The 24,527-nt window shown below is 42.4% G+C and overlaps 1 protein-coding gene across 1 annotated transcript in view; it reads right to left on the bottom strand.

The window, feature by feature from the left end:
- Window positions 1-14,294: 14,294 nt before the first annotated feature.
- The window catches only part of CDYL2 (chromodomain Y like 2), a 173,374-nt gene continuing 163,141 nt past the window's right edge, over window positions 14,295-24,527 (bottom strand). The window contains exons 6-7 of the mRNA XM_080643608.1: window positions 24,255-24,398; window positions 14,295-18,310 (exon numbers count right to left, since the gene is read on the bottom strand). Coding sequence (XP_080499734.1) covers window positions 18,152-18,310; window positions 24,255-24,398 — 303 coding nt within the window. The 3' untranslated portion in view covers window positions 14,295-18,151. The remainder of the gene's footprint in view (window positions 18,311-24,254; window positions 24,399-24,527) is intronic.

Below are 24,527 nucleotides of genomic sequence, written 5' to 3'. Positions count from 1 at the left end.
AGAAGATGCAGCTGCAGACCAACCATGTCGAGGCTCAAGTCTTTGGGTTAGCTTCTCAGCATTAGCTTGGCTTTATGATGCCTCATCCAGAGGCCCTCTCTGCTATTGTGAGAAACCCCAGGTATTGTTGAGACAACTGGTTGGCACTAGGAGTGCTTCTCTGCTCAGGATGATTGTTCTGTAAGTACCTGATGACTTAGAGTCTAACTAGACTAACTTTCCTTCATGTGCCATGCGCTCACCAGGTAGGCAAAGGATTCATGTGAGGTCAGGCTCACCACTTCATCTCTTCCAATTCCATGTCTCAACAGCCTGGAATACTTGGAAGGAAGGTGAGGTTCTGAGCCAGGAACTCTAAAGATGTACTTGAGCTCTGCACATATTTGAAATGAAGTGTCCCCCAGCGTGGACCGACCATCATAAACTGTGAAAACAGCCTGGCTTCTGAGACTGACAAACACAGCATTGCCAAGATGACATCTGGCTGATGAAGTGTCCTTGCAGGAAGCAACCCAGGCCACTGGGCTCCCAGCTTATGAGTCAGCAGTCCTGGCTACTGCTTCGTACTCACCACAAAATTGTACATGTTTGAAAATTTGGTGACATCTGGAGTTTCAATCTTAATAAGACTGCTTTTGGCATTTCCCTTCCTGGCATGGAACTGTTTCTGGGTATTTTTCAAACTTGTATATAGGGAATTCCATAGAAAAACCCCTACGCTGAGTCCTACCAAAGCCACAGCTTGAAATTCCATGAGTTGCACACTTGTCTCACAGTTTGAAGGGTATCCACCCCGGGAAACACTGACCAGAGACCGTGGAGGTATGACACTAAGCTGTAACTAAATAGAACAATCTCCCTCCACCTGCTGCCTTCAAGACCTAGCTCTGCAATGCACCAGGTGTGAACTTGGCAAATTACTTCTCTAGGTTTTTCTTATTTCATCTTTAAAAATGGGGGGAGAGAGAAGTGGGTAGGAGATCAACCAAAGGACTTGTATGCATGCATATGAGCATAACCAATGGACACAGACGGTAGGGGGGTGAGGGCATGTGCTGGGGGGTGAGAGTGGCCATGAGAAGTCAATGGGGTGAAAAGGAGACTCATGTACTACTTTTAACAATAAAGAATTTAAATTTTAAAAAATGGGGGAAATGCTGATTTTCTGATAATAACCATTCTGACTAGTGTGAAATGGTATCTCATTGTAGTTTTGATTTTCAGTTCCCTGATGATTAGTGATGTTGAGCATCTTTTCATGTCTGTTGGCCACTGTATGTCTTCTTTGGAGAAATGTATTTTCATGTGCTTTGCCCATTTTTTGATTGGATTGTTTATTTTTTCATTATTGAGTTATATGAGTTTCTGATATATTTTGGATATTAACCCCTTATTGGATATGATCTCTCCCATTCAGTAGGTTGTCTGTTTGTTTTGTTGATGGTTTCCTTTGCTGTGCAGAAGCTTTCCCTTACTTGAGGGGATGTATCCAAAAATATATTACTCAGACGTATGTCAAATAGTTGACTTCTTATGTTTTCTTCTAGGAGTTTTATGGCTTCAGGTCTTACATTTAAGTTTTTAATCCATTTTGAGTTTATTTTTGTACTAGTATATGTGCAAGTGAGTGGCCTCATTTCATTTTTTTTTTTAGCATGTATCAGTCCATTTTTCCCAGCACCACTTGTTGAAGAGACGGTCATTACTTCATTGTATATTCTTACCGCCTTTGTTGTATATCAGTTGACCATATAAGCCAGGGTTTATTTCTGTGGTCTCTATTATGTTCCTTTGATCTATGTGTCTGTTTTTGTGCCAGTACCATACTGTTTGATTATTATAGCTTTGTAATATATTATCAAAAAGTCAACAAATAACATGTGTTGGTGAGGATGTGGAGAAACGGTAACCCTTATGCACTGTTGGTGGGAGTGCAAACTGGTGCAGCCATGATGGAAAACAGTATGAAGTGTCCTCAAAAAACTAAAAATGGATATACCATACAACCCAGAAATTCTACTTCAGGGTATTTATCCAAATAAAATAAAAATACTAATTTGAAAAGATATATGCACCCTTGTGTCCATTACAGCATTATTACAATAACTAAGATATGAGAGAAACCTAGGTGTCCATGGATAGATGAGTGGATAAAGAATATGTGGTGTATATATACACAATGTAATATTACACAGCAATAAAAAGGAATAAAATCTTGCCATTTGTGACATGGATGGATCTATAGGATATTATGCTAAGTGAAATAAGTCAGGCAGAGAAAGACAACTACTATATGGTTTAACTTATATGTGGAATCTAAAAACAAAACAGAAACAGACTTATAGAAACAGAGACCAAAGGGATGGTTACCAGAGGGGAAGGTTGGGGGATGAGTAAGAAGGGGAAGAGAAATATAGTCAGTAATACTATGATAAGTTTACATGGCGACAGATGATTACTAGAATGAGTGGGGTAATCACATTGTAAAGTATAAAATTGTCAAATCACTATTTTGTACACCTGAAACTAATATAACCAATATAAGATTGTATGCCAACTAAACTTAAACAAAAAAAATAAAATAAAATAACCTTCAAAATGTAGGAAATTATATGAAAACTAGTGCCCCGGTGCACAGATTTGTGCACATTGAAAGGAAATTAATTGGAAGGTGGCCGGCAAGGTAGGACTGGGCGAGATGGGCTGGACACACCCTGGAGCCAACCTCCCACAGTCCCTTCCCAGCAGGCCACACCTGGGGCAGCACTGTGGCTCAAAGGGTGGGGTCCCTCCGGCAGGTGGTGTCCCTCGGCCTGGCCTGTGGGGATAGGGTTGAAACCAGCTCTCCAACATTCCCTGAGGGTTCCTGGATTGCAAGAGGGTGGTTCTCAGGTAATGCACTCCAGAATTGGTCTCCCTCCTCTCTGGTTCTGGGGTACATCACCAGAGAACTGCCACTGCCCAGTCACCACAGTTCGGCAGCTCCTGCATTGAGCATCTGCCCCCTGGTGGTCATTGCACATCATAGCTATCGGTCAGATGGTTAGATGGTCACTTAGCCTTTTATATATATACTAGAGGCCCAGTGCATGAAATTTGTGCATGGGGGGGGGGGGGCGGGTCCCCCAGCTCAGCCTGCACCCTCTCCAATCTGGGACCCCTTGAGGGATGTCCGACTGCCCGTTTAGGCCCAATCCCGGTAGGATCAGGTCTAAACAGGCAGTCGGACATCCCTCTCACAATCCAGGACTGCTGGCTCCCAACTGCTCTCCTGCCTGCCTTCCCAATTGCCCCTAACCGCTTCTGCCTGCCAGCCTGGTCACCCCCTAACCAATCCCCTGACAGCCTGATTGATGCCTAACTGCTCCACTGCCAGCCTGTTTTCCCCTAACTGCCCTCCCCTGCAGGCCTGGTCACCTCTAACTGCACTCCTCTGCAGGCCTGGTCCCCCGCAACTGCTCTCCCCTGCAGGCCTGGGTCTTCCCCAACTGCCCTTCCCTGCAGGTCCAGTTGCCCCCAACTTCCCTCCTCTGCCGGCCTGGTCCCTCCCAACTGCCCTCCCCTACAGGCTTGATTGCCCCCAACTGCCCTCCCTTGCAGGCCTGGTCCCTCCCAAACTGCCCTTCCCTGCTGGCCATCTTGTGGTGGCCATCTTTGACCACATGGGGGCAGCCATCTTGTGTGTTGGAGTGATGGTCAATTTGCATATTACTCTTTTATTAGATAGGATAGATAAAGCACTTACAAATTAATGAAATACTTAGATATTTCTAAAATGTAAGAACTTTTTATTTGTTTGTTTGTCTTTGTTAATCCTTACCTGAGGATATTCTCTCCATTGATTTTTTTTTTTTAGAGAGAGTGGATGGGAGGGGAGAAAAAGAGAGAGAAAGAGAGAGAGAGAGAGAGGGAGAGAAAGAGAGAGAGAGAGAGAGAGAGAGAGAGAGAGAGAGAGAGAGAGAGAGAAGGAGATTGGCTGCCTCCTGTTTATGCCCAATGGGGGGTGGGGATCTAACCCGAAACCCAGGTACTTGCCCTTGACCAGGAATCAAATCCACATCCTCTCTGTGCATGGGCTGATGCTCTAACCACTTAGCACACCGGCCAGGGCACCTAAAATATAAAGACTTTTAAAAAGCATAACCACAGTGTCATCATCCCATGAAAACATTACCAACAATGCCTTAATAATTCACACACACACACACACACACACACACACACACACTTGATTTTTACACATCCAGGATCAAAGCAAACCTAACTTTTATTTAGAAAAGAGAAATAGTTACTTTAAAAAAACTTTTTTTTTTAGATAAAACAGCCATTTCTCCCTTCCTCCTACAGGAAGGATTTCATTTCATTCACTTCAACTTCATTGAGTACCTCTATTTGCAGGCACCATGGAAAATAAAGGGACAAATAAGGTATATTTTCCTGAGAATCTCATTCATTCATGCGTTCATTATTTTATATATTTATTCATTCAACAAACATCACCTTAGCTTTTTCTCTGTGGGAGGCACGAAAGTGCTGAAGATTCAAAATCGGTTTTTGCCCTCGTGTAACCTCACAGTGTAAAAGCAACATTTTGAATTGCAATATCATTTAATATTATTTCCAACTGCTTTAATGATAGTATCCATTCTGGCAGTGTGAGTACAGTATACAGAAATCAGAATGTGGGTAGCATGGTGTACTTGAAAGAATCTAAGCCCAAATGACTAAGTGAATGTCACCAGCAGGGAATGAATGGACTTGATGTGCCTCCTGATATGATAGGCTGGGAGAGACATAACATGGCTTCTGTGATTTTCTTGCCAAAACATGTAGCTTGAATTTAATAATGGGCAAAAATGACTCAAACCCAAATTGGGGGCATTTTACACACTATAACTAGCCCGTTATAATTTCTTCAAATTGTCAAGGTCAAGAACATCTCCTAAAGGTGAAGACGCTCTTCCAGATTAAAGGAGAATATGGAGAAGGAAATGTGAGGCATGATCCTGGGTTGGATTCTGGACCAGAAAGAAAAAGGACATTTGTGAGATGACCAGTAAAATCTAAATAATTAGATCATAATATTGTTGTTAATGCTAATTTCCTGATTTTTATAATTGTGCCATCATTTGGGGGATCTTGGTGAAGGGTATGTAGGATTTTGGCAACTTTTTTGTAAATCTGCAACTATTTCAGAATGAAAAGACAAACACAGAGACACTAAGCTGGAATTCCTGCTCACTGCTTACCACTGTGTGTCTTGGGGTTAAGTCACTTCACCTCTCTGAGCCCATTTTCTCTCCTATTACATGAAGGCATTAAAAGAAATTGGGCATAAAAATACCTTATAAGTAAACTAGCCTGAAATCAATATTCAATGCTGCATGTTATGTCTTAATCCTAAAAAACAAAACAAAACCCTAGAAGAGGTCTGTGAAGCCAGGAGGAGCTGTGTCGTCACGAAACATCACAGGTGAGGGAGGCAGGATTTGAACCTAGCTCTATTTGATTCCAAATGCCACGCTCTTCCTGCTACCCCAGGGCTGTAGCTATGATGATAATACGATGAACAACACAAGACTCTGGGAGAGAAGACTCGCAACCAAACAGGAAATGTGGCCAAGAGTAGATACCATCTTAAAGACACAACCAGAAGACTTCTAAAAAAAATTGTCAACCACAGATCTATTTCACCAGGAATTGGTCCACCAGGTCTGAATTTTTTCCTCTTTGTCAGGAACTGCTTGTCACCATCCAAAATGGCTGTGAGAGCAGCTCAAGGCCTCTCTTTGAAAGTGAAAGTGTAAACAAGTGTGTCTGCACAGGTGGCATCCTGGGACAGTGAGTGTGCCATGAAGCTAAAACCCATCGGGTCCCCTGGTCACCTCAAGACAGCCCATTTGCCATCTGTCCTGGCAGAGCCAAGGGCTCCATGTTCAACAATAGCTGGAAAGTCTCATGGACTACCCTTCCCCACCTTTGCCCAACAGGCATGTCCCTGAGTGTCCTTTATGTGTGCCTGAGAGCGTGTTCCTCTGCCCACAGTGGCTAAACCCAGGGACTTCAACCACCCTACAGCCACAGATCATTTTTAAGGCACTTAATCCATAAGGTTATTAAGTTACACACCAGAAGTCACCATCTGGCTTGGGGGGGTTCCCACGTGGGTTGGGTCTCCTGGCACTACTTGAATTACACCAGCTTGCATGTCAGTCCCTGAAGACAGTGTAAGAGACCCTTCCTTCCTCCCAGTTCCCTCCCTCTTCCCCCAGGTTTCCATTGTTTTTAAGGGAAAGGCGAGGAGATGGATATCAGGAGTCAGCATTTATGGGACACCTGCCACGTGCCAGCCCCTCTTCTGGGTACTTTCTGAATGTAGCTCACAAAAGCTTCATAATAAACTGTTGTAGGAGTTAGCGTGCCCATTGTACAGATTAGGAAATCAAGATTATGTCATTTATTGAAGCCAAAGCAGAGATTTAAATGCAAAGTTGTCTAACTTCACATGATGATCTCTCCAGTTGCTTCTCTCAGCAAAATCTCCCCACATTTCTTACAAAGTGACAGTCTTGGAGGAGGAAATAGCATTGATTCATACACACCTTGGCCCATCCCACCAACCTGGTGCCCTGGACGGTCCCCTCCCCATCCTCAGACAAGATGCAGCTGCCCTCTGAAAGTGCACAGAGTAGGCCTGCCATCTCCATCCTGAACCTCCGACAGTGGCTCTAGTCCCTGCTGTCCACTCTGTTATGGGGTGCTGGCTCTTGGCTAGTACCCCAGGCTCCTCTGCTCCTGGATGCTGACCTCGACTTGGCTCAGTGCCCAAAGGGCTCTCATTCTCAGCCCAGCTGAGGGAGGGTCCCACTCCATCCTGGTCCAGTGCCACCACATCTACATCTCCAGGAAGGGCTCTGGAGGATGGAGAAGTGTAGACTTCAGTGGAGACCTCAGAACTCAGAGCGTCTGATGGGACTGCTTTATGGAATCCCCAAGGGGAAGTGCTCCAGGTCTCAGACACGCACAGTTTACCCTCACGGTCACCCTGAGAGAGGCAGTGTGAACCCACATGCAGGCAGGGCATGGAGGCCAGTGAGGAGGAGAGGAGGACGTGGCAAGGCGGCCCGGCCAGGGAGCTTCTCCGGGGATGATGTTCCAGTTGGCTACCAGCAGAGACGAGTTCTCATCTGAGACCAGAGGGACTTGACCGTATCCTGCCCAACTTTCTCCTGAACACAGGCTTGCGTGTGCTCGCACCAAAACACACCTGTATAGAGTCCCTTGACTGGCATGTCCCAGCCTCTGTCCATGACATTTGCCAGCATTAAAGTACTAATATGGTTACTATTGATGCAACAGCAATGCTGTGCCAATACTGGTCCTAAAGATGTGTGTGAGTGTGTGTGTGTGTGTGTGTGTGTGTGTGTGTACGAGTGCACACACACGTGTGTGTATGTAGGTAACCATCTAATTCCATATTTTCAATAAGTCTACACATATAATCTCATACATATATGTAAAGTTCATTTAATCACTAAAGAGTGATGATGTGCTCACAAGTGTTCTATACATTTCATATGTAGATAAAATAACATTTATGTATCTTTCATAGATTTGTATAAATCATTTAAAATCTCACATACATATACACATATGTAGAAATCACATTAAATCATTAAACAGTTACTATCTGCTCCAAGATTACATATAGAAAACTGAAACACCAATCAGAAAGAATGTATGCACCCCTATGTTCATAGTAGCACAATTTACAATAGCTAAGATCTGGAGACAGTCCAAGTGCCCATCAGTAGACGAGTGGATAAAAAAGCTGTGGTACATTTACACCAGGGAATACTATGCAGCAGTAAAAAAGAAGAATCTCTTACCCTTTGAGACAGCATGGAGGGACCTGGAGAGCATTATACTAAGTGAAATAAGTCAGCCAGAGAAAGACAAGTATCACATGATCTCACTCATATGTGGAATCTAGTTAACAAAATAAACTGATGAACAAAAATAGATCCAGAGACACAGAAGCATAGAACAGACTGTCAAATCTCAGAGGGAAGGTGGGGTGGGTGGGTGGGAAGAAAACCAAACAACTTGCATGCATATATGCCTAACCCATGGACACAGACAATAGTGTGGTGAAGGCCTGGGGCAGGGAGTGGGTGCAGGCCAGAATGGGTTAATGGGAAAAAAAGGGGACATCTGTAATACTTTCAACAATAAAGATAACTTTAAAAAAATAAAACAGCCCTAACCGGTTTGGCTCAGTGGATAGAGCGTCGGCCTGCGGACTCAAGGGTCCCAGGTTCGATTCCGGTCAAGGGCATGTACTGGGGAGTGGGGGTTGTGCAGGAGGCAGCTGATAGATGTTTCTCTCTCATCGATGTTTCTAACTCTCTGTCCCTCTCCCTTCCTCTCTGTAAAAAAATCAATAAAATATATTTTAAAAAATAAATAAAACAGCAAAAAAAAAGAAAAGTTTTTATCAAAAAATATCCAAGAAAAAGATTACATATAATATGTATATATAATCTCATTTATATAAATCTTATATATATAAATTTATGCATATACATAAAAAATTTCATTTAATCATTAATAGTGACTATATGTTATCAACTGTTCTAAAAACTATATATAACATTTCATATATATATATATGAATATATATATATATATATATATATATATATATATATCTTGCTGCAAATCCCATTTAACCATTAAAAGGCTATATGCCAAAAACTGTTTGAAATATTATACATAGAATTTAATTTAATATATTAAAGTTATTTATATAATTAAAGAAATCTCATATATACATACATAGTTATATACAGGGAGTCCCCCCCAAAAAATGTATACACACTTTAACAGCTGGTAGCTCAATTAATGTTTCTTTCTTTTCAGATTTAACCCAATGACATTAATAATTATTCAAAGTGTATATACGTTTTTTGGATACCCTGTATATACAGTGAAACCTCATTTCTCAAACTTAATTTTTCCCATTAGAAATAATGTAAATTGAATTAATCTGTTCTAAACCTCCAAAGGATTCCTTTTTACCCTTTCTTATATATAGTACATGTCTATTGTAGTGTTTATAAATAGACACTTTAAAAACAAAAAGGATATGAAATGTAAATGAAAATTTAACAAAAAGGAAAGGAAATGTACAGTAACAATGAAAATTTAACAAAAATTATAAGCAGCAACAAAAGCAAAAACACATGAAAATATTCAGAGCACAGTATCCTGAGATTTTAACAGTGGTTAACTGACTCATATTCTCTCCTTTGTTTGTCACCTGAGAGATGTGTGACTCATCATACAGGGATCAGCATGAAAGGGTTGTCAGGTTGAGAATAGAATTGTTCGAGATGGGAGACATTCGAGAAACGATGTTTCTCTCTCTGTGTGTGTGTGTGTGTGTGTGTGTGTGTGTGTGTGTGTGTGTAAATCTTGTTTAATTATCTAAAAATTCCCTATGAGGCAGACACAGTTGTAACCCCAAAGGCTGAGGGAGGTGATACCATGGATGTGATACGAGGTCTCAGCTGAGCTCCTGTCACCCCGACTCAGACCTGCTCCCCCAGAGTCCAGAGCTGTCCCTGCCTCAGTTGGGGACAATTCCAGCTTTCCAGCTGCCTGGGCCCCAAGTCCCATCACCACCTTTGACTTCCTCTGACTCCACAACCAACCCACCAGCAGATCTTGGTCTGCCTTCAAAGCACACTCAGGACTTCACTCCTCACCACCTCGCCATCCCCTCCCTGATTCAAGCCTCTGTAGAGGGCAGATGGACAAGTGGGAGAACCTCCTATTAGTCTCTTCACCCTCACCCTGCTCTCACCTTTTGTCATAGAGCAAACCTGTTAAAGCGCAAGTCAATGAGGCCACGCCTTTGCACATCCTCCAGGGACGCCCACCTCACCCACAGGCCCTACAGCACGTGTCTCCCTGTGAAGACTCGCCAACATGTTTACATCACTGCCTTCAAGAGCCTGAATAGTTTTTTAGGTGTAATTTACGTATCTAAGTTTATTAAGAAGAGTCGGTAAGAATTTCTTTGAAGAGAACTATGCTACCCACATTACACACACACACACACACACACAAACTGGAAAGTATGTGAGGAGGCCTCCCTTTCATCTGAAGTCAAAGGAGAAGGGGACTTCAGTAGATTTGTGTGTACCCCCTAAAAAGTAGGGGACATTGTGGGTTGGCATCTGACTCATGCCTGAGAAATGCACTGGACAAGACAGGGAGGCAGACTGTACTCCACCAGTGAGGCATTTGCTGCTGTTCAGAAGTCATCTGTTTGGGCTGAGGATGTGAGTGTTTCCTATGAGCCACATGTGGTCCAAGGCATGGCAAAGAGCTGGCTTGGGGATTGATTGTCTTGCCCTAAAGGGACCAATAGACCTCAATTGGAGAAATTAGCAGTGGACCACTAGACTCCTAGGGGCTGAAGAGGGAGTAATGGGCTTACAGAGTTCATTTGGCAATTCTGAGACTGGCCACCATCGACTGAGGGAAATCACCAAGAAACCCATACAAGTTGAAAGACAGAGGAGATAGAGACATCTATGAGGCCCAGAGAATGAAAATGCCCATCTGCCAACAACAACATTTGGTCCTTGTAAAATCAAGCTTTCTTGCTTCCCTCATTTAAACCAGAAAAGGCATCTAGGGTCAGCAAGAATGGGTGGAGCCTTCACCTGAATGCAGTTGGAATCATTTTTTGAATTGAAGCTGTGTTTGCGACTTTAAGGACCTATTATTTACCAAAAAGGTCCTGCCGCCTACATGTCTTGTCGTCTAGGGTTAGGAGAGGGCTATTCCATTAAGCAGACTTCACCGGGTAGTGAGAGAAAAATAAAGTTGCTTTTGGAATTACATTCACCATTGTTCAGCATAGTGGTAAATCACTTAGTTGTTGTTGTATCTGACTAGATGGGCTAGATTTCAACCCACTTCACTCTATTTTCTTCTTGCTGTTGGGCAAGGGTCCTTCTAGCATGATATCACACCAGTTAGCCTCGAGAGACAAAGGAATGTGGTTTTTGTCTTACAGATGTCCCACTCTGAAACATCCCCAAGGCCTCATCCAGTCTACTGGAAGGACCAGAAGCAGTCAGGAGCAAAGGACTTTCCAGGTGTGACCTTGACTACTCAGGATGGAACCAGGACCCTGGAGAAAGAGCAAAGAGGCACACTAAATGACAACTATGGCAACCACAATGACACCAAGAATAACAGAAATAAAAGGAAAGGGAGGCCAGCAGAGGGAAGGTCCTGGGCCAGCCAAGGCCAGCCCACAGACTGAAAGGGAAATGAACAATGAATGGTGCATCATATTCTAGACCCTGAGGGTGTTTGTGCCTGAGTATAAGGTGTTCTCTCCAGGACTGCCCCGAGGGCAGTTCAAGAATCAGGACAGGATTACCTGCCTTCTCACATTCCCGGACCCCATGATTCTTCACAACAGGGACTATCTGAGTAATCCGTGCCTTTCTGCAGCTGTGCAGCACCCAAGACAGAGCAGTGGGCTGACTATGGCTGCTGGATGGATGGTAGAGCAGACAATGACCTTATGCAAATCCCTCTCCCAGGATTATTCATTGCCATGAACCCCTGAAAGACCCCTCTTCCTCTTTCCTGCAGCCCCTGCAAAGTCTTGGGAAGCCAGGGGCCCTCAGCAGTGTGCCTCTCATAAGAGCCGTGCTGTGATGGTCCAGGCAACGAGATAGTGCTGGTGGAAGGACTTTGCGTAAGTCCACAGTGACAAATATCACTGTTAGCCATGTATGGCAGTTTGGGTTGTACGAGATGGAAATCCATGAAGGTTTACTCCTGTGCAAGGAAACTTTCTGGGCATACCAGGGAAGAGGTGAATGCTCATTTCAACCCCCTAAAAAATAATCCTGTGCTCCCCTTCTAAGGTCTTCTGGAATCAAGCTGGTGCTGCCCAGTGACTAGTTGCCTGAGTAAGTAAAGCCTCAAGCCAGATATGGGTGGGCAGGCCTGTGCTACCCAGGAACCCAGACACAACTAGAAGCATGAGAGGCCTCAACCCCCTGGAGGCCCCAGAAACTTCTCTGTTCAGAAACCACAGAACCTGTTTGGGAATTTCATGCACAGGCTGCAAAAGGGGGCGGGGGGAGGGGGGTAAACAGGCAAACGCAGACGAATTTTCAACCTTTTTATTCAAAGCAGCTTTTCACAATGTATAAATACTGCATATTAGCACACATGAAAATACAACTTCTAAGGCACCCAGAAATGTGTTCATACACGTTACAGGACCATTCACAAAGAGAGTGTACAATTTGCTCTAGACAGTCAGCATTTGATAAATCAGATTATTATCCCCCACTACTGCACCCAGTCTCAGGAAATATTTACAACATGGTGAGAAAGGGTCAGCTGTACCTGCTTGATAATTCTATGAAGTACTCATACTTACAATATTCAGAACTAGTTCAAGACTCTCCCATGACAAAAGAAAACGAGTAGCCTAATTTGCAAAGGTCTCCTTGGATTTTGGTGTGTGTGCTACATCCAGGATCAAACCCAAACACTCCTAGGGTGGGCTGGATAAGTTTTTGGTAGCCTGCTTCATTATCAGAAGTTTGGTAATAAGCCTTACCACTAGAATACCACTTCTTCAGCATCAAGCATTTCTCAACCAGTTAAAGGATCGATGATTTCATCATGAATGAGAATGGAGAGCATCGCCTGGTGTGAGAATAGAAAGAAAATTCTTCTCACGTCATCAGGGACTGGAATGGGTCAATGTAGAACACAAGGAAATGGAAATTTGGCAACTGCAGGATGGCTGTTCAGTGTAGTCACATCTGAAAAACTCGCCGTAGGGGCTGTTATTCAGATGGAGCCGTCCACACTGGCCAGAGAACCTGGAAGAATGCCAGACCTCCACTTTTGATCGTAATGGATAAAGGCTGGGACTGCACAGCAAAAACACCCACCTGAGATAGCGAGTTTCCATCTGAGAAACTCATCTTTCAGAGCCTTCTCCAGGTGACAACACACCCCTCTGTATGGCCAGCCAGGGGGAGCATGCAGTTGGTGGAAGCAAGCAGTTTCTTTGTGCCTTGAAGCATGCACACCTCTGTCTAGATGTGCCTATGATCTATGAAACTCATGCTTTGTTGAAATAATGAAATTCTTTGGTCCTTGGTTTTATGAAAGGCAATATTTTCACAATCCTGTCAACATGGGCATCAGCAAATGACTTCAAGCTGGAACTAACTGCGTAGGGACAAATTAAATACTAGATGGAAAACTCTACACCCTCCAAACTTCCCAGAATCCCCTGAGCTCCATCATCAGGTCAGGTGTGGGGCTAATGAGGCATGGTCAAGCCAACAGATGCCAGAGCTGAAGCTTAAAACTAGATGTCAACTTTTCATACTGCAAACATTTGAAGTATATCTCCATCCCAGTGGTAGATAAGTTGACTTTATGAATACTATTCAAGATGAACCAAATAGTAACTTGACTTTAGCCATGCTGTAGTCTTGGTCTCAAAAACATCTTTAAAGCCTAGGTAAGGAGAATCAGTTGGTACTGTGACCAACTGAAAGGAATCATAATTTTAAGGGAATTTAAGTCCAATTTTTAGTTGGTTTTACTAGGTCCCAAGCACAGTGGACACACACCACCAATGAGCTCCATGACTTGCGCTCCATTAAAACAGCCTGGGTTGGATGGACTCAGCCAATGTGTATGTTCTGCATCTAGTTTGCCTTTGCCCTGCTAAACATGGATTTCGTATGGCTTAACACACACAGTTCATTGATAAGACGCTCAGGACACATGGGAATGCTGATTGTATAACTGAAATGAACTTCAGATTGTCTACACAAGACTCACATGTAAACTTTATTAACATCTCTCAAGGAATGCTGATCTCAGCCAGGTTGGACGTTTCCAAGTCACCCACAAGGAACCTGGGGTCAACCACCAAGGTCAGGAGCAGGAAATGCCATTTGTTCAGAACAAATGATGGACCAGCAGCCCTTCCTGTGACCCTGTCTAAATCATGTGTATAGTACAAAGGTGGCTCCAGAAAACCTGTCCTTGGTTCATGTATATGGCCAAAGACAATCACCAAGGTGCCTATCTGGCCCCTGCAGCCATCAACTCAACCAAACTCTTCAGATAAGCCATAACTTACAGACTGCATGGCGTCCATCAACATGACTTACATTGCTTGGAAGAAACAACCCGTATTACCCTTTTTTTTTTTTTTTGCAACAAGCTTAAGGCTCTGTTCACAAACTCCACCAACTGCCACACAGTGAGAATTTATGGGGAGATCTTAAACTACATATGTAGTTGTAAAGGTTGGAAAATTTACTTATCCTAATGGTAAGGCTTATTCACAAATGCAATACATTTTCAAATTACACTTCAAGAAAAAATAATTAACCTGCTCTCTAACAATATAAGAGCATTAGAGTCTAATGGGGAAAAAAACACAAAACCATTGGCACCAAACCAGTATGCTATTTTTTGAAAGAACAAGTGATATTAATGAAAAAGATTGCCTAAAACGCATATTCTAACTTACCACAGAAATATAAAAGTTTATATTCTGAAAATATATACTGTATTAAAGTCTGTAAGCATTTCAACCAAAATTTGCAGAAATAACTAAGAGACACTTATCTATAACAAAAATATACATGCAAGACAACCCCCAAATGGTTTCCCTTAAATATCTACAAAGGCAAAGTGTAGATTTTTAAAGATTATACAAAACCATTTACAGAGAATAAAATAAAATACTTAAGAAATCTCATTTAGAGTCTTAAATACTGTGTATATTAGTGAGAGTGTCTAAACTAATATATACAACAGACCTAAGTATCTGAATATAGAAACACAAAGGAGAAGCAAGTCTGCGTTTTAAATATTCACTTAGGAACATTTGAAGATGTTTGTATGTGTTTCTCTTTGTTTAAAAAAACTTCCACAGAAACTAGATTGTAAAACTGCATGAATGTAACTAAATTTCAAATTTTAAAAAGTTTACAAATTTTTAAGCCAACAGTTAATAATGGGAAATGCAATTCAGCCTTCAGTCAAGGCTATTTTTAAATGTGGAAATTCAGAGATACAGTTGCATTGATCAAAGTCTATTGTGATTATTACTTTTCCATCCTCATACTAAACTTTATATGGAAAAAAAACATATTTCCATGATTCAGAAAGAACATATCCTAATTTAATCTAAACTGAACAAGAATAACATTTTAAATCATTTCTCTACTACCTTCTCATAGTTATCCAATTTCATCCTTAAAGGGTAATTTTTGATGTTTTTTGCCCACGGACATTATTCCAAAGCCAGAAGAGACACGTGGGTACATCAGCATTAGTCGGTGGTTTCCAAATGGTGAGGAGCTCTGACCACCTTCTACAAAAGGCCTCTTGGAATGTGGCCGTTAACTCAAGTGTTTCCATTACAAGACGCTGATACCAATCTCCAGGGACTGGAGCAGAGAAGAAGAGTTCTAATGCATGGCTAACAAGATGGCAAGCAGTAGGTTGCCTAGAAGGTTCCTTGACTAAAGGGGTACCCTTAACTTCCCACCCACAGCTGTTTTTCCAACCCCACAGGTAATTCTGGAATGCGGCTACCAAATCAAGGCACAATTCCTCAAAGACTTGCCCAAGATTTGCAGACACAGGGTGGGGTGGGGTGGGGTAAGTTGGGGCATGGTGGGGTACAGGCAAAGCAGGGTAGAGAGTGAAGAAAAGGACCCTATAGGTAAAGAGAGGGTTCTTGGATAAAAGATAACAAGTGGAAACCTAAGCCCTATTTCAAGAAAGCTATTAGGACAAACCCCGACATACCCACAGGTCTGGTATTTTCCATCCCAAGTCAATTTGCTATATGTTACCTTGATTTCACCTACACTTGATCAAAACAACTACCCAGAAAGTGAAAAAATCCAGAGCTTCAGTCTAAACAAATTTAACCAACTTTTGCCCAATTTGTGGAACATCCTTCTTGAATTGACAACATGGAAACAACCAAACACAGACCATCATTTGAAACACTTCCTGTTATAACCAGAACCTAGAAATTAACGGGAATTCCACCTTAGTAATGGTTTCACATTCCTACCTTATCACCAGAGATCCTTGAAATGTTTATAAGTTTGGATTTGTGATATGTCTGAAGCTAAAATATTTCTGGTGTTTTCAGCAAGGAACAAAGATGGACACTGATTGAAAGAAATTTCCAAACATTCTCTTCCATCTCCAGTAAGAATACTGACACTGCTTCTATGGTAAACACGTCTGCCCCTAAGGTGAACAGAAAGTAAGGGTCTCTTTCTTTAGAGGATTTAGCAATGCTACACAGATTATCTGCCACAACACACAAGAATGAGGTTTGTCTAGGGGCTTCGGAGAAGCATACATTTGCTTTCTCAAAGGAAGAGATAAAACCAAGTGGAAATGTGATAATAGGCATTTAGGCAAAAGCAGGTGTTTCTCTAGAATAATGCCCTATATTCTAGGTCTGCAGTTCCTACAGGATCCCATGTGGATAAAGGGAAGGGCACATAGGATTTCAATTTGATCTTCCTCTGGTTAGACTCATCCAAGGTGACTGTCCCCTGTCGGCTCCCCATGGCCAAGACAGCCTAGATGGAGAAAGGTAGAAGATAAGAAGCTTCATGAAGTCATGGAGAAACTCAAAAGCAGAGAGGCTTTCTACAGAGGGAACCAAGGCCATCTTAAGGATCAAGAGTCCAGATAAACCTCAGATTCACTGTCTAAATGACCATGTCTCTAGTCATAGAGTAGACACTCAACGTGTCTCTGAAACACAAAGCTCAGAGCCATGAGCCTCTCTATCTGCCTGGCCCATTGCATCTGGTCACCTTCCAGAAAGAAAAAGGACCAGACAGAGGTACATAACCAACCGTAGCAATGACCCTCCTTTGCTCAGCCCACCTCCCTTCTCCCAGCTATGCCCAACTCTCGCTGCTTCACTCAACTCTCCAAGAAAGGGTCATGAGAGATGGGTGACTAACATAGGAAGAGAGAAGACAAGTGAGTAAAGAGCCTCTGAGGACACTCAGGGGCTGCAGAGTGAAGATAAAGCTCATCCCTGGTTTCTCCTAAGAACAAGGATTCCCTCATTACACCAAGAACCATTTTACAAGCCGAGGACCTGGCACAGAGCGATTCCTTTCAGCCACAGACATCCTCCCACTTTTATCTCTCTGAATTTTATTTCTACATGGTTCCTTGCTACAGTGCACCAAACAGCATAAACCTCACATGGGATTTGGTCCAGGGCAGTATGAAAATAGTATCTGTGTGAAGACAGATATCATAATATATAAACAAAAATAAATAAATTAAATAAGTCTGATTAAAGAAAAAAAAACATTTTCCTAGGAGTTTATGTTTTTGCAAAACTAGCTTTACATATAATACACATAAATTATCAGAATTTCCACTTACATTGTTTTAAAAATATATATATTTAACAAAACATTCCTAAATGTACAATATCTGGTTTTGTAAATCACTCGGGTGGATTTTAAGACCAAGCCCTAAAAGTTATACAGATTTGCATCAGAGAGGAGACTGAGGCTGGCTCTACACAATTGTTTTGCTCTTCAATCTGGAAATTCCCAAAGATGGACCGTCTCCCTTCCCCTGATCTGCACTTTACCAGAACGAGCATGCTGGCCCAGTCTCCAGAAGAGGCACTGTGCAGACGCAGTCTGAGTCAGAAAAATGGGGAAACTGGTCTTCCCCTTCCTGGACTTGGATGGTGCATTTCAACAAGTGGGGACAGAACAGTACCTGGCAGAGGCCTGGGAAGATATAGCCCTCATAGCTCTCTAGCCAGGGGGGGAGGGACATTGGGGAGGCCAAGTACACTGCGTTTCCCATCTGTTACACAAAGTCAAACCAATGAAGAACAACCAACGCAAACAAAGAAATTAGCACAACCCTAGGTATAGAGACACCTTGACAAACTCCTTGGTGGGCTTACACTGAGCTCCAATTTCTGAAACACAGGGCAAAGCTGGAAGTCAAGTGCCCTTGATCATTGCGGCAAGTGAGCTGCGGCCCTTCAGACTTCATAAATTTTGTCCTGCAGGTAGCTGAACAGGGAATCCAGGCCTTTGGAGGAACTCCAGAGCTGCTTCAGCATGAGGCATTCTTTTTCATTCACATCTTCAAGCACCGATTTCAGGAAGCTGCGGACAAGGCATTTCGACTCCTCCAGCACCTGAAGGGAAAGGCACAGGCCTTGTTATCCAGGCACCAGGGACTCTGCTCCAGAAGAACACATTTGGCCTGTGAGGCACCAGTCAACCTTCTGATGCCCAAAGGCAGAGGAGGCTGCCCACTGCAGTCTGGGTTTCCCAGGCCCGTGTCCCCAGCAATGCCAGGAATGGGTTCCAGGTGTGCTATGATGCTGAGCCCACAGTCCCTGGGATGACTGAGTGGAGCCCACATCACCCCCAACCCCAAGAGCTTTGGCTTTTACCCAAGGGCAACATAAACTCAGTATCACTTTCTATGGTGTCATGAAAAAGTTTAGAAAACACTACTTTCACCTCCTTCTGCTTCATTCTCATTATCTGTGAGAGGACAGTAATGATACCTCACTCAAGGATGGCTGGGATCACAGAGTAAGGTAATGACATGAAGTAAGGTTGTCCAAGCATCCATCTGAGCCACCTCAACAGCAATGCCTCTCCTTCAAGCTTAGTAGTAAGAGCAGTGGTAATAATGGTAGCAATCACTGTAATAATGAGTATAATTACAATAATTGTAGTAATGAGTGAGAATAGTGAGAATAAAAATAGTAGTAAAACTGTAGTATTATAGAAGTAATAATAGTAGTAATGTTGTTAAAGGAGCAATAGTAGTAATGTCAGTAATATAGTAGTGATAATAGTGACGATATTAACAATACTATAGCATGATAGCAGTAATTACAGTAATGATATTAGTAATGCAGTGGTAATAATAGTAACAATAATCATAGTAATGAATAGTAACAATTATATTTGTCATAGTATTAATAATACCAATGCCACTACAATCACCATTAAGGTCTATGTTTAAAAAAAAATGCCACAGAAGTTTTTTAAACAATAACCAATAAGGTCTATGAGCAGTACTATTCCTTCGTTCTGTCATTTCTTGCTCATGATAGCTCCATGACTAAGTAGTCTCCACAGGATAGATGAAGGACCTACACTCAATAAGTGAAGTTGCCAGAGTTGCCTGATGGACATGGCTACAAACATCTGGCTGATTCTAACAGGTTGCACCGCTGCCTCGTTCTGGCAGAGGCTCTGCTGGGAAGTGCAGCATCCAAGCATCCCTCCTTTGGCCTCCACCATCCTCTGCTGATGTCAGAACTCCAGTTCCCATTCTCCAAAAGCGTGTTCACATAGAAAAAGGCAAGACAAGAGCTCCCTTGCTCAAGCAGGCTGGGAAGGGGCTGTGATCTTATTCTTCAGCCTGGGCTAGAGGCTAACAGGCAGTGAGGATGAACTGGCAAACCAAGACTGCCTCTTTCCTCCCAAGAATTCCTCTGAAGAACACCATCTCCCAGAGGCTGTGGGTCGATTCCTTTCTTGGGGAAATCAACCCAAAGCTCCTGAATTCATAAACATTAATAGGAGAGATTTCCTTGCTGTATTTAACAGCTGGTTTCACCTGAAAACCTCAACTGCCCAAAGACCCAACTCCTCAGTGGGGCTTGGAGGCCTTTCTCCCACCTTCCTTTTCCTACTTTGTCCCTGGATTGCCCTGGGCACCTGCTCACACCACCATGAGTTGCTACCTAACCTCCCCATAGGTTTGGAACCCGTGTGCTCTAACTCACGCTGCTGCTGCTTCTTAGAATTTCTACCTGCCTCTCCAAATTGGAACAGAAGAAGTAAAATTGTCATTATATGTGGATGGCCTGATATTATATATGAAAAACCATGAAGACTCCACCATAAAACTGTTAGATCTAATAAATGAATTCAGTTAGGTTGCAGGATACAAAATTAATATTCAGAAATATGTTGCATTTCTATATATTTAAAAACAATCCCATTTACAATTGCATCAAAATGAATAAAATACACAGGAATAAATTTAACCAAGGAGATTAAACACCTTTACTCAGAAAACTCTTAAGACATTGATGAAAGAAACTGAAGATGACACAAATAAATGGAAGGATAGACCATGCTCATGGTTTGGAAGATTGACATTTTTAAAATGCCCATACAAGCCAAGGCAATCTACAGATTTAATGCAATCCCTATAAAAATGCCAATGACATTTTTCATAGAATTAGAACAATAATCCTAAAAGAACTTTTTAAAATATTTTTATTGATTTTCAGAGCGTGAAGAGAGAGAAAGACAGAGAGAGGGAGGGAGAAACATCAATGTAAGAGTAAAACATCGACTGCCTCCCCTACCGTGTCTTCAGCCTGCAATCTGGGCATGTGTCCAGACCAGGAATCAAACAACAACCCTACGGTGCACAGGACGATGCCCAACCAATCAAGCCACACCAGCCAGGGCAATAATCCTAAACTTTATATAAAACCACAAAAGACCCCAAATTGCCAAGACAATCTGGAGGAATAAGAACAAAGTTGGAGGTATCATGTTCCCTGGTTTCAAACTATACTATAAAGTTATAGTAATCAAAATAGTATAGCAATGGCACAAAAACAAATAGTTCAATGGAACAGAACAGAGAGTCAGAAATAGACCCACAATTCTATGGTCAATTAATCTACAACAAGGGAGGCAAGAATATATAATGAAGAAATGACAGTTTCTTCAATAAATGGTGTTGGGGAAACTGGATAGATACATGCATAAAATGAATATGAACCACCTTCTTCCTCCATATACAAAAATAAACTCAATACCATAAAACTCCTAGGAAAAAACTTGGGCAGTAAACTTTCTGACATCAGTCTTAGAGATATTTTTTGGATATGTCTCCCTGAGCAAAGGCAACAAAAGCAAAAGTAAAAAAACGAAATTACATCAAACTAAAAAGCTTTTGCACAGAGAAGGAAACCATCAATAAAAAGATCACCCACTAAATGGAAGAAGATATTCACAAATGCTACATCTGACAAGAGGTAAATATTCAAAATATATAAGGAACTCACAGTTTAACACACACACACACAGAAAAGACCCTACAAACAATCCAATTAAAAAATTGACAGAGGACCTAAATAGATATTTCTCCATAGAGGACATACAGATGGGAAAAAGACAAATGGAAAAATGCTCAACATCACTAATCATCAGGGAAATACAAATCAAAACTACAATGAGATATCACTTCACACCTGTTAGAATTGCTATTTTTAAAAAGCTAACAAATAAGTGATAGTGAGGATATGATGAAATGGGAACCCTCATGCATTGTTGGTGAGGTTATAAATTTGTGTAGCCACTGTAGAAAGTGGTATGGAGATTCCTCAAAAAATTTAAATATAGAACTGCCATACAACCCAGCAATTCCACTTCTGGGTATCTATTCAAAGAAAAGAAAACACTAATTCTAAAAGATATATGCCACCCTATGTTCACTGAAGCATTATTTAAATAGCCAAGATATTATACAACCCAGGATTCCATCAGTAGATGAATGGATAATGAAGATTATACACATACACACACATACACACATAATGAAATATTATTCAGCAATAAATAGGATGAAATATTGCCATTTGCAACCACATAGATGGACTTAGAGGGTATCTATGCTAAGTGAAATAAATCAGAGAAAGTAAATACCATATGATTTCACTTATATGTGGAATCTAAAGAACAAAATAAAACAGAAACAGACTCATAGATACAGGAAACAAATTGATGGTTGGCAGATGGGAGGAGGGTTGAGGGACTGGGTGAAAAAGGTAAAAGGATTAAGAAGTACAAATTGGTACTCACAAAATAGTCACAGGGATATAAAGTATAGCATAGGGAATACAGTCAATAATCTATGATAATGAAAGCGAAATATGCTAATGAGACCAGACAGCGGTCCTTCCGGACGTCCTTCTGGACAAAGCCGGGGCTGCGAGGGCTGAGGCAGCCACTGCAGCTGCAAGGGCTGAGCCCCTTTACATGAATTTTGTGCATCAGGCCTCTAGTAGTATAATAACTATGTATGGTGCCAAGTAATCATCAGGGGAATCTCTACACAAATTACATAAATGTCTAACCACTATGTGGTACACCTAAAACTAATCTACACTAATAAAAGAGAAATATGCAAATTGACCATACCTCTGTAACGCCCATCAGCCAATCAGTAGTGAGTATGCAAATTAACCCAACAAAGATGATGGGTTAATTTGCATACACAGGTGCCTGCTATGAGGGGGAGGGCGGGGGGCGGAGGGAGCTACAGGAGTGGCGCTGCGGCCGGGAGCGAGGACTTGCAGGCTCCTGGGCAGCCGGGAGCGAAGCCAGGGGAAGGAAGGCCTATTCTTGCACGAATCTTCATGCAATGAGCCTCTAGTATAAAATAATGCTGAATGTCAAAACTAATTAAAAACACAAATAAAAAATAAACAAAACCAAAGAATAAACAAAACACAATAACAACAGACTCAGATACAGAGAACAAACTGATGGTTGCCCAGAGGGAACGGGGTAGGGAGATCGGTGAAAAAAGTGAAGGAGATATGAGGTACAAACTTCCAATTATAAAATAAATAAGCCAGGGGGATGTAATTAATGTACAGTGCAGGGAAGAATTAATAATATTGTAATAACTTTGTATGCTGACAGATGGGGTACTAGACTTATCAGGGTGATCACTTTGTAAGGTATATAAATGTAGAATCACTATGTTGTACACTCGAAACTACTATAATATTCTATGTCAACTATACTTTACCAAAAATATTCTTTAAAATGTCTACCGGCCTATGCAGCTGACTCTAGGGTCATCAACCATCCCCATTTGCCCAGGACCAGGGGCTTTCCTGGAAACCAGGGGTTTTCAGTGTTAAAACCAGGAGTGTCCTAGACAAATGGGCACGGTTGGTCACCATAATCCTCGGGAAGATTTAAAGAGAATCCATATAAAGAGAATCCATGATAAGTGTTCATGAGCAATTCAGGACTATCACCACCCATCATCACCACTGGCATAGTCAGGCTTCCAGGGAGCAGAGTTTACATACAGTAGGGGCCTAATAAAGGCTGGTGAGTCCAATCAGGAGCGCACAGCAGCTCGGTGGGGGTTCAGGATAGGCAGGGAGAAGGGCGGGAAGGTCACAGGTCTGGCCCCATAAACCCAGCATAGAAAGTGTCCCCTGGCCTTATTCTTCAAAGCTTCTTTCTCATTTCCTGAGCAGGCCCTGTGGTTGCAGGGGTGGCCTTTCCTCCACCTCTCAACAGGATATTTCCATACGGTGCTCAGAGTGACTTTTATGAGATAAAATCAACACTTAATTAAAAATCGGCGCCTCTGAGGAGGTGTCATTTATTTGTCTGTTTTTCTCAGTGTGTCTTCAGAGTCCAGCGGCAATGCTTGAATGTGCCAAGTGCTCAGTGGGCAGGGAAATACAAGGACCGTGTGGGCTGCTTCCTCTCGTCCCTCGGCTGGTTTCATACACTTTGCCCTTATTTGCCTTTGCTTATTGTTTCTTTGAAAACTATAGATGTTTTGTGTCTGGGGAGTGTTGAGGACTTTCTTTTAAGGCAACGCCTTCTTCCCCAGAGTATAAATCTCTTCTGTGAGGTTTTTCAAATTGGAGATGATGGGGAATACTAATAATGTTGGCCGTCTCCCTCCAGATTTAAGCTCTCAACACTGAGACAAGGCATCTGATAAATTACACAGGGCCTCTCAAGTACTCCCTGCATGGCCTGTAAGCAAGTCCATTAGTCCCTGTCAGCTCATTGCTTTCATCTGCAAAATGGATCTCTCTCTTTGTTTTTTTAATGACATCATAGAGGAAGGGAGAGAGAGAAACATCAATGATGAGAGAGAATCATTGATTGGCTGCCTCCTGCATGCCCCCTTTTGGGGATCAAGCCCACAACCCGGGCATGTGCCTTGACCAGGAATCAAACCATGACCTCCTGGTTCACAGGTCGATGCTCAACCACTGACCTACACCGGCTGGGCTCTTGCACTGATAAGAACACAAGAGACACAGGACTCACCAGTGCACTGCAGGATGCCATCTCCTTGACCCGCAGCATGACCTCCTGGCTGAACGTGGTCGGCCAGAAGACCTGGGACACCAGTCCTCTGCTGCAAGCCTCCTGGGCAGTGAGCTTCCGCCCACAGAAGAGCATCTCATTGGCCTGAAAAAGCAAAGGCAGGGGAAGGCTGAGAGCCCGGAGCGCCTCTCGTGTCTGCTAGTGATGCCTGCGCTTGCTGTCAGTGTTCCAGGTCTGGAAGGCCGGAGACTCAACCAGGTGCAATAAGCTTTG

Source organism: Plecotus auritus (assembly GCF_963455305.1).
Source record: "Plecotus auritus genome assembly, chromosome: 10".
NCBI classification, from domain to species: domain Eukaryota; kingdom Metazoa; phylum Chordata; class Mammalia; order Chiroptera; family Vespertilionidae; genus Plecotus; species Plecotus auritus.
The sequence above is the reverse complement of the archived record's forward strand: the minus strand, read 5'-3'. Positions and strand labels throughout refer to the sequence as shown.